The 10746-nt window shown below is 34.4% G+C and overlaps 2 protein-coding genes across 2 annotated transcripts; one reads left to right on the top strand and one right to left on the bottom strand.

Annotated features, from left to right (window-relative positions):
- Nucleotides 1-2286: 2286 nt before the first annotated feature.
- LOC110101332 (leucine-rich repeat extensin-like protein 6) lies at nt 2287-2926 on the top strand. Its single transcript, XM_020829192.2, has one exon. The coding sequence runs from the start codon at nt 2368-2370 to the stop codon at nt 2764-2766; it is 399 nt and encodes a 132-aa protein (XP_020684851.1). The 5' UTR covers nt 2287-2367; the 3' UTR covers nt 2767-2926.
- Nucleotides 2927-9231: 6305 nt separating this feature from the next.
- LOC110101320 (GATA transcription factor 23-like) lies at nt 9232-10171 on the bottom strand. Its single transcript, XM_020829177.1, has 2 exons — nt 10034-10171; nt 9232-9549 (listed from the first exon to the last, which is right to left on the bottom strand). Exons 1-2 carry the CDS (start codon nt 10169-10171, stop codon nt 9232-9234), a joined length of 456 nt encoding a protein of 151 aa, XP_020684836.1.
- Nucleotides 10172-10746: the final 575 nt, after the last annotated feature.

Below are 10746 nucleotides of genomic sequence, written 5' to 3'. Positions count from 1 at the left end.
AGAGAGAGAGAACGCGCGCGTAAATTTATTGAAAAAAATGTTAAATTTCCCCTTAGATTGATATAATTCTTAAATATTATATGTAATATTAATCTTTAACGTGCATTTTTGAACTTCAAAGCTCATTCTGATGCAAAAAGATATCTTATGAATTTTTTTTCCTAATTTATTTGATCTAAATCTACATCAATGACTCTAATTATATTGTACCCCACCGGGCTTAGTTTATCAATATATCTTATTAGTTGAAAGTTTAAGCTGTCAATATTAAATTTAATTTTTGTATATACAATGTGTGTAAATTCATGATTTATTTAGCTAAAAGTGTAAAAAAAAAAATCTTGATGATAGGATTATGCCAAATAATGATTTTTTTGGAACGGGTATCTATCCGCTGTCACCCTCGAAAAGTCGCTTAACGGCGGCGTGACTAATCTTCGGCTGACCTAGAAGAGGCACCCACATCAGAAATCTCCTGTCATGCACTTGATTGGGCCACACTTAAGAGCACTGCCGCTCGAGAGAAATCGAGCATGGGTTGGAGGTTCCCAACCGTACTCTCAATGACATATTTTGAAAGTATATTAAATGGAATTAAAAAAAAAAAGATAAATCTATTTGGGTAATGAATTTTGTTGCTTGCTAGAATGATTGACATGTGGATGGTCATAGTTTGATAATGAGTGTGAAAGATAAAACAAATTAGAAGTCCCAATAAAAAAATGTAGAGATAATTTATTAGCTATGACTCATATACTTTCTAATGATATGACAAAACATTAATTTTCTAATCAATAAAAAAAATCAAATAATTTGATTTTTTTAATCTTTTATTATTCATTTATACCAAATAAGTCAAAGTATCGCAAACTACAATTATTTGAAACATTGTACTAAGGACAAAAACAAACTAATTCTAAACCTCTGAAATCTCATCATCCGAGTTATAATAATTTTCTCAGGCGAATTTAGAAAAGGAGCATATTTTTAATTTAATTAAGTAGAAGTTGTTTAATATATAGATAATTTAAAAAAAAGCAAATACGTAAAACTATTTTTTGCATGCCTAAAATATGTGAAATTATTTTTTGGTTTCTTAGAAGCTTTTCTTTCAATGTGAAAAGTTGTTTTCCGTATTTTATTGAATGCTAAAAACTATTTTTTGGATTATCCTTTGATTGAAAATTTTAATTAATTTTCCTGAATTTGTCTCACAAGTCATTATTTCAGACATTAAATAAAAATCTTATGTTGTTGAGTCTATTTAACTAACTTATATTATATATTTATGTATTTAAAACTAATGTTTCTAATTATTAAATATATGTAATCTATTACATTACATTTTTTATCTTTAATTTATTTGAATTTCCTTTTCTTAATTCATATACACTAAATAAAGTCATCATATATTAAACTTAGAGGTGTCAAAATGGGCAAGCGGGTTGGGTTTAGGTCCAACTTGAAATTGACCTAACCCGAATCTACCTGTGTAATAAATGGGTAAAAAATTTTGAAATTGAATCCGACCCTGGAAGCAACCTGAAACTGTCTTGATTACCTATTTAATTAAAAAAATATATAATTTATTAACTTATTAATCATAAATTTTAGATTAATTGATAAAAATAAGAAGAGTAAACCAATAAATAAAAATATTAATGAAAAAAGAAGTAGTAAACATATAAGTTTGGAGTCAAAATAAGATGGACGGGTCAATCCAAACTTGATCCATGTGATAAATAGGTCGAAATGCTTGACTAGAATCGAACCCGTTTATAAAGCAGATAAACTAAAATCCATTTTTTTTGGTCTGATTCGGGTCTAGTTGACAGGTCAGTTCATTTAATTTTTTTATTTAATTTTAGTTTTCTTTTTTTAATTCATTTATATATCAAACTACAATATTTTTTTGACTTGCTAATAAGTCCAAAATCAAATGAATCTCAAACTGTTGATATATAATAATCTAAATTAAAAAAAGTATTATCACTAATTTTCTCATCAATATAATAATTGAGATAATTTAATTTTTTAACCTTTTCATTTATTTCCAATTCCTTCATTTGTATTCCTTTATACAAAACATAGCTCGTCCTTCAAAATAAAAATAAAAAAATATTTTAACTAATTTTATTATCAATTAAATACTCGATATCTTAATTATTATTATAATTTTTTACATTTATTTTATTTTAAGTTTTTAATTTCCTTTATATCAAATTAAGTCATAATATATTAAATTAAGATTATTTGTCTTAACTCCCAAAATAAAACCTAGCTAACACGAATCCTGAACCGCTGATATCTTCTTCTAAACGGGTACGCCCAAAAGCCCAACTTCTCTCTCCTCTTTTCCTCGCTTCAATGACTTCCCCATTCCTTCTCCTCTTCTTCCTCGCTCTAACCTCTTCTCCGCCGGCATCCGCCGACGACTTGCCTCCGGCGTGCCCATATCCCTGTCTTCCACCCCCGTTGTCTTTCACAAACTACCCTCCACCACCGCCGTACACGCCGGACTACTCGTTGTATCCGCCGCCGGCTGGCAACATACCGTACTACGAGCCGCCGACGACTCCGTACTCGAACTACCCTGCTCCACCGCCTCCTAATCCTATACTACCCTGGTTCCCCTGGTACTACCGCTACCCCCCACCGCCGTCTTCGGCGCCCCTGCCGGCGAAACTTTCCGGCGCCCTTCTCACTGCCATCGTTATGGTATCATTTTCTACTTGTTTCTTCTTAGATGGAGAGTACTTTATGTGAATCGCAATATATAAATGGCTCTTTTTTATTATATTTTTTTGATGAATTGTGTTGTAAGAAACAAAGGGAAATTGGGCAACAAGTTCTTGTAAATTGACTGTTTACATATATTTCTTTTCTTGCTGCTATTGCTGAAATTCGCTAATATATAATCCACAAATAATTTGTGCAAATCTTGACGAAAAACATTTATGTGATTAGTTAAGTAGACTATCTTGAGATGAAATTTGCATTTTGCGTTTGCTATTTGAAGAAAAATATATATTTCTGACATAATTGTTCCTACTCAAACTTTTTTTTTTTTTGCACTCTAATACAAAATTTCATAGATGATGACAAAGCTTCCATCCAATGAACTGAGCTACACGCAGTGGTTTACAAACTAAAAATTGAGTCTTTATTTGTGGAGAAATTATTATGTGCAGTCAGGACATATCTTGTGTCCGGACTCCAATCAAAATAGACCTCGTCCCTTGTATAATAATAATAAAAAAAAAAAAAACACGCAAGGTGTATATAATACACGCCCTGTGTAAACGCGTCGTGAACAATTTTGATTGGAGTCCGAACGCATCCAGCAGGCTCTGCACAAAATAATTTATCTTATTTGTGGCACCTTTCTTACTATACTTTATAAAAATTGCAACTCCTTGAATGGACCTTAATTGCTTTACATGGATTTGTTTGAAAAAAAGCAAAGAAAATTAAGCAAAATAAAAGTAATTTTCATGGATAGCATAAGACTTAAATGCCCTATGTTGCTCCATCATATAATTGGAGATTCTCAATTCCTATGAGGATCTAAGGATTTCAATACATGTATAAAATATAGTATATATAATAATATAAATATGATAACATAGTAATACTAAAAATTTTAACATTCATACATAAATCGATCAACATGAGAACGAGGTGGACTCGAAAAAAAATTATAACCAAAGAGAGATTACCATTAGATAAATTATAGAAGATATAATCATCTGTGTAGACATGGGAAATTATCATGTGCAGAGTTTGGACGGGGAGAATCGTTCGGATTTGCTGCGTATTTACTACGTATTTGTTGCATAATTATAAATACTCAGCAAATATTAAGTTTTGAGTATTGTTGAGTATTTATTAAGTATTTATTGATTATTCGCTGATTATTTGCTGATTTGTTGTGTATTTGTTGATTATACGCAGCATTGCAGACGATTTTTTCTATCTGGACTCACACAAAATAATTTCCCGTGTAGACAGAGAGGAGAACAAGACGTTATATGCCAAGCGAGTTGAAGACAAAACTTTAGCTCGAGAGGTAGGACTATTTGGATTAAGAAGAGAGCAAAGACATACAAGAGAAAAATAATATTAAAATTAATAAATTATCTATATTTTATATTTATTTTAATAGAAATTTAGAAATTTAAATCAGAATATTATAAAAATTTTAGCCAAATTATCCACTTGAAGAAGCTTCGCGATGGTCTTCAATTGTGTATACCCACAAAAGAGTATTTTTTACATGTCAATATCTAAGAAATAATTGCTTCATAGAAATGATAGGGCCACGCCAATATTCTAAGTTGAGTTGTGGTATGAATTTGTCAATTAATCTCAAATGGTGACAAATAGGGACAAATATAATTAATCAATCAAAGTGGGTGGAAAGCTTTAATAGGGGGACCTTTCAGCATAATTAAATAGTGGTACCTTGATTTCAAAACTGCCATTATTTTCTATCAGCTTTGATGGCACTAATGGGTCTGCCCTAATTTTTCTTTTCTTTTCGTTTACTTTTATTTTTCACCTAATTAAAAATAAACTCACGCCTACAATATATACGTAAGTTTAGAATCCAAGATCTTTTAATTAGTAGTTAAAGCTCGAAAATTATAAAGTTCCTGAATATTCAATTCCTCTTCCCCTATCCTCAACTTTATTGAGATGAATATTATCCACTTGCCATTCCACTAGAGCGACTGGAAATGGTCGTATTATATTTTCTTCTTGAGTTTTTTTATTGCTTGTAAGGCCATATGTCAAGAAGGCAAAGATAGATCATGACATTGAAGTATGTTTAATAATAAAGAGAACTACAAGTGGAATGAGTTATTTAACTTTCGTGCGCCCTTTGTTAGATTATGCCTTTTTGTCGGATAATTTGATTGATTTCTTGTTGATAATTGGCAGATGGGTGCAACGAAATATGCAAGAATAGATAGGTAATGCGATATGTCATGCACCATATTAGTTCAAGAGATAGTTGTTACCAACTTTCCATGCAGTAAAAAGAGATCATTTGGTGTCGGTGTGTGCATGATAGAATAAGGGTCATAATGATTTGCTTGGTGAGCTAAATGTTGAGTTTTGATTTGGGTGTTCGCTAGAATCTTGTTCATACTAATAACTCCCACTTGCCTTAGGCTTTGTTTGGGACGGCTTTCTTCCTGCTTCTTAAAACAGTTTTTTAGTAAAAAATTAAATTTTTGTACTAGAAAGCTGCTTTAAGAAGCATTAAAAAAGTCATCCAAAATGAAGCCTTTGTTTAGGAATCGAGTACAGTGTCGTCCAAATTTGTCATAAGCATATGAAAATTTTGGACTTGACTCTAAATTTGCATGCATGAAGTCTCTCATACCTTTTTTTTTTTTTGTAGCATCATGGTGTTATTGGTTGGCACTTGCATTTTGATCCTTCAGATTAAGCTGGATCACAAATGAAAAATGTGATACGATTGAAAATATGCTTATGTGGCCCTGTTTTATTAACCACAAGTAATGGACAAAGTAGAAAGAATGTCTAAGTGAAGAGCCAAGAATTTAATTTATAAATAGGCACAACTTTATTGACATCTCAGGCCGGTCCTTTTTTGAATTTACATTGATGTGCAATATTCTCATTTAACTATCGTATGATGCCAAACAATATTAATTCAACGTATTTACTCACAGATGTTTGATGTTGTCCTTACTAGTCATCAATCTTTGCTCTTTTAAGGAGAAAGATCAAGAAGACCACTAATTATCACCCATTATTTGACATTCCTAGCCGGTCATCGTTTGATGCATTATAATATTTGATGTATGTTAGCCATTGATATATAATGCCCACCTTTTTATTCAATGGATTCACCTCCTATAAGGTAGGGGAGTTAATATTTGACACGATACAAACATCCGACCTAGAAATTTCGGGTTAGACCCGACACGTCGAGCGAGTCTGCTGTGCACCCGGTCGCGCACCCACCCGCTCGGCCGCGCCAGCCAGCTTGCGTCCGCGCCAGCTTTTCCGTTCGTGCCGGTGTCCGCGCTAGTCTCCTTCCCGTGTCTGGTCGGATCAGGTCAACCCGGTAACCCGCTGGGCCGGGTCCGGGTTCGAATATCCAACCCATTTATCTACCCGGGTCGGATTAGTGTCGACCCGATTGAACTCGGGTCAGTTCTGGGTTCGACCCGAACCCGATTTTGATACCCCTACTATAAGGAGAGCAACTAAGCAAACTATGGATTGCCATATGACATCTGACTTTCTCAATTGACCGTCATCTATTGATTACAGATGCTCGATGCGTATTTAGACACTAACTTCAACATATCTCCTCTTCTATAAATAAAATGATAGAGTAGAACAACAATTGTCACTCAGTATTTGATTTTTCTGATTACTTGATCATTTTCAATTTCTAACGTTTGTCAGCTACTAATGCCTAATGCTGACTATCATTCTTATGTCTATACTCTTATAAGGAGAATGAACAAGCAAATTGACTACCTCTTGATATCCAATGTTCTCAATCGATCATCATCCAAAGCTTATAAATGACCCACACCTAATGCTCTTCAATTACTGACTTCTTATGCATGTCTTCCTAATCACTTGACCTACCCTATAAACAGAGCAAATAAGGCGAACGCCCAAATTGCATGATGATAACATTAACACTTCAAAGTTTATCCTATCCCTACAATGACATATATCTTATATGATTTATATTTGCTATATTAAACTAATAGTTTCTTTAATTATAGGAAAATGTGCAATCTATAATATTTGGTTTATAATAATAGAATTTTCCAGCTAGGCTAGCTCCGTAAGTTTCCTCTTCTAAAAATTTCACAAACAAAATCTTATGTCTCTTATGGGAATTTTTATTAGGTCTGGTGTCCTGACGTAGCTCTACATTCGGACGCCAGTAAAATGGTGCCACGTGCTCTTACTCTTTACCGTGCGGACTGACGACCCGACCCGGACCGAACTGCTAGGTATTGCTCGGTATTGATCTTGACAGAGCGGTATTTCTTGTTATTGTAAAGAAATACCTAGAAATACCGAGCAATACCTAGTAATACCCGAACATAGCAATCCCGGGTTCCGGTCTGGATCGGGTCGTCGGGCCGCGCGGTAAAGAGTAAGAGCACGTGGCGACATGTTATTAACGTCCGGATGTAGAGCTATGTCAAGTCTCCGGACTTAATTATTGTTCCTCATATGGGTGGCTTTCAACTCTCAACTTATGTTGATATGTAAGATATTTTTATTTAATCTTGGATGACAAACTCAAATATATATAAAAACGCATTTGTTAAAATTTGAGCTTAAACTCATTTATAAGCATATTGATTCTAATTCAAATTCTTTGTAAGAGAAAATTAAATGATATTTGAGTGTTATTTAAATAAATAGAAAATTTTAGTTCTTAGACATATAAATATATAAAAAATTTATATAATTTATGTAAACCTCCCTTAAAATTTTCTTGTAGAGATAAACTATTGTTTTATATGAGAATATTCATGACGATAGAGAGAAATTGCTTAACATTTTAGCTTTATACAAAGATCCAATACATATAAATATAATAGAAGAGTTGCAAGAAACATAAGAAATTTTATGTGGAAAATCTTTAAAAGAGAAAAATAAATGGGCATGACCCAATAAAAATGATTTTACCGGCATATATTATTGATTACAAAAGACACTCTTCTCTATAATTAGAGAAGATGTTTATATAACTTAGCATATATGAACTATGTAAATTGAATTTCTTGGTGAAATTTAAAAAAGTCTTATAGCATATAAGCTCTCTTCAAAATAATATTTGTTGTACGCTCAACTATTCTTTTTTGAATATATGAGATTAGAAGCTAAGAAGTCCAATCTATTTTTTTTTTTGTTGGTGTCAACAATATAAATCGACTTTATAAGCCATAGGGTGCATTGATGTGGGTGGCGACAAAGTCGGTGAGCATTAGCCTTTATCACGATTGCATGCATCAATCTTATAGACGATGACGTGCATTAATGTCATAGGTGATGACATACGATGAATTTGACTAGGTTTAGTGTAGTTGGTGCTAGTGGTTAAGAAACTTTCATGGTGTGATTGTGGTTAGAGGAATATATTTGAGAGATAGTGTTTGTAGGATCGTTGTTTGGCGATGATGGTCATTTGATCTTAATTAAGGAATAATAGCTTGAGGATTGTATAGATGACATTGGTCAGATGACTGTAGTTAGGTGATGATGATCATATGATCGTAATCAGGAAATTGTGGTTGGCAGATCGTAGTTCAGGTATAATAGTCAAAAGATCGTAGTCAGACAACAATAGTCAATGGACAATAGTAAGGGAACAATGATCAAAGGATTGTAATAGGAGCAATAATGATCGAAGGATCATAATATGGTAATGCTAGTTGAAGGATTGCAATTGAGCGATGGTGGTTAGAGAATTATAGTCAAGTGATGATTAAGGAAACCACAGTTCAACGATGGCGAGTAAGAGATTATAGTCAAGTTATTGTGGTTGGAAAACAATAGTTGATGATTATGGTTGAAGGATTGTACTCAAGGGACAATGGTTGAAGAATCATGTTCGAGCAACTTTGGTTGGAGGATTGTGCTTAGGTGACAGATGTTCGAGACTCATAATAAGATGATAATGATTATACGACCTTAGTTGAAAGACATAGTGTTCTTTTAACATTTAAGTGCTCTAATGATTTCAAAACTAAGTAACATTAGGCTTGTTGGATTCATTTTGTCGAGAAATTTGATTTAATTGTATGCATATGAGATTTGAAGATCCTTTGATCCTTCTATTAATGGCCCAATATTTTTAATTATATTACACGTGCTTGATCTAAACCCGTTTGGACTTATAAACTATCATATATATGTTTAAAATAAATTATGAAAATCCTTTTACTTGAAGCTTTATATAAATTGTCGGATTCAAGATTAATCTGACACCATTAGCCGTAATGATGGTCACAAATTATCGTTGATTGTAAATTGATCCCGATCCCTAATATTTGTAAATAATTGCACCCATAACCAAACATAACCAGAACCTGCAATTTTTTTTTCTTTTTCTAAATTAGAAATTCCTACCAGTACTAGTCCTTTTTCCCTTCAACAAAAGACAAAACACTTAGCAGCAGAGAGCGTGCAATCGTGTGTGGTGCACGTGCCATCTTATGAATGGATAGACATTTCTGACGACAAAGAGAGCAGGAGTCGCGCCGCCTCCGCCACTTCCTCGCCGTCCCCACTTCCACCAAAGTCCGCCGGTGGCCATTTCCGCCACCGCACATTCAAATTTCTCCGGCGGAAAAGCAGAACCTTCAGCATCTTCTCCTGCTTCTCTCTTTGCCTTCGCTTTAACTCCTCCACTTCTACGGCGACCTTTCCCTCATTCTTGCAACTCATGGCCGTTGGCTTGTTCTCCTCTGCTCTCTTGAATTCCACTCTTCTCCTCTTGCTGTATCGGATTCCACAGGCATTGCAAAGAGACTGGAATAAACCAATAGTTATGCATAAAATACTGAACATTCGACCGTTAATTAGTCCACCATTGACGATTTTCTCTTAAAGCTATGTTAGGATTGGTGGACAGTGAAGGAAATGGGATGAAACTTTTGAAAAGGTTAAATTAACGGTTGTTTATTCATAATCAACTCTTAAATACTCGACCGTTAGGGAAGAAGAACATAAATAAGAGAAACACTCAAATCAAAAGCTAAATAACTGAACATAAATAAGGATGGGGATGTTGCGTTGAATTTGGAATGATCAAATTTATGGTTTCCTTTACATTCAAGCTTACTGATTCAGGGAAGAACTTCTAAATAAGTGAAATAGCAAGGTTTTGAAGCTACTGTTCTACTCTAACTTATCATTGCGAAAGCAATCAAAAGTTAAATGAAGCGGATGAAGAGGGAAGAAGGAAACGGAGGGATTGGAAATAGAAAAGCAGGGGAGAGGGAGAAGTATAAACCTTGGGGCCGTCTGGTCCACTTCTCCAAAGAGGGGTGTTGGGGGTCTGGCAATCAGAACAGAACTTAACGGGCTCATCCATTGAAGTAGCTGTTTTCTCCTTGCATTGCTCGTCTACTTTGGTCCTCTTTCTGGTCATCATTACGCTGCCATGACCAAGGATCATGGTGGATATTCTTGAGGTTTAGTGTGCAGGGAAGGTGAAAATTTTGCAATTTGAGGGAAGAGATCATGGCGTTAGTTCTTATATGGCCCTCTGGTGTTTGTCTCGCGCATGGGAATGAAGATTCTACGCACGAAACCCATAGGATCCAATGCTGTTTGCTGTTAGTGCATCTCAAACCGGAAATCTCATTTTTCACTCCAAAATGTCGTGAAACTAAAAAATGCCATGATTCTTCTCCAATCGGTACTCCATTTTGTCCCCTTTTACGAAGGTAACGATCGTTCTCTTCTTTCGCACGTTTATTCGGCAAGTTCAGTAGAGACCATAAAATGGTGAAGGTAAACAGTGCAACGCCAATATTAGCGTCCCACTGTTCACCCGCAACGAAATAGTGGAAGTTTTGCCGTTCAGCTGGAGCTCGCGAGTTACGCCATTCAAGCATTTGGAGTTTGGTTGGAGATGTCCTTAGAAACATGAGAAATGGTAATTGGATTTGTTGTCCGACCAACGTAGCTCCTATGAGTGGCCCGGCCTGTTGAATTCAAAAT

This window comes from Dendrobium catenatum, unplaced genomic scaffold, assembly GCF_001605985.2.
Source record: "Dendrobium catenatum unplaced genomic scaffold, ASM160598v2 fragScaff_scaffold_853, whole genome shotgun sequence".
Lineage (NCBI taxonomy): Eukaryota > Viridiplantae > Streptophyta > Magnoliopsida > Asparagales > Orchidaceae > Dendrobium > Dendrobium catenatum.
Note: the sequence above shows the minus strand (reverse complement) of the source record. Positions and strands in the feature narration are given on the sequence as shown.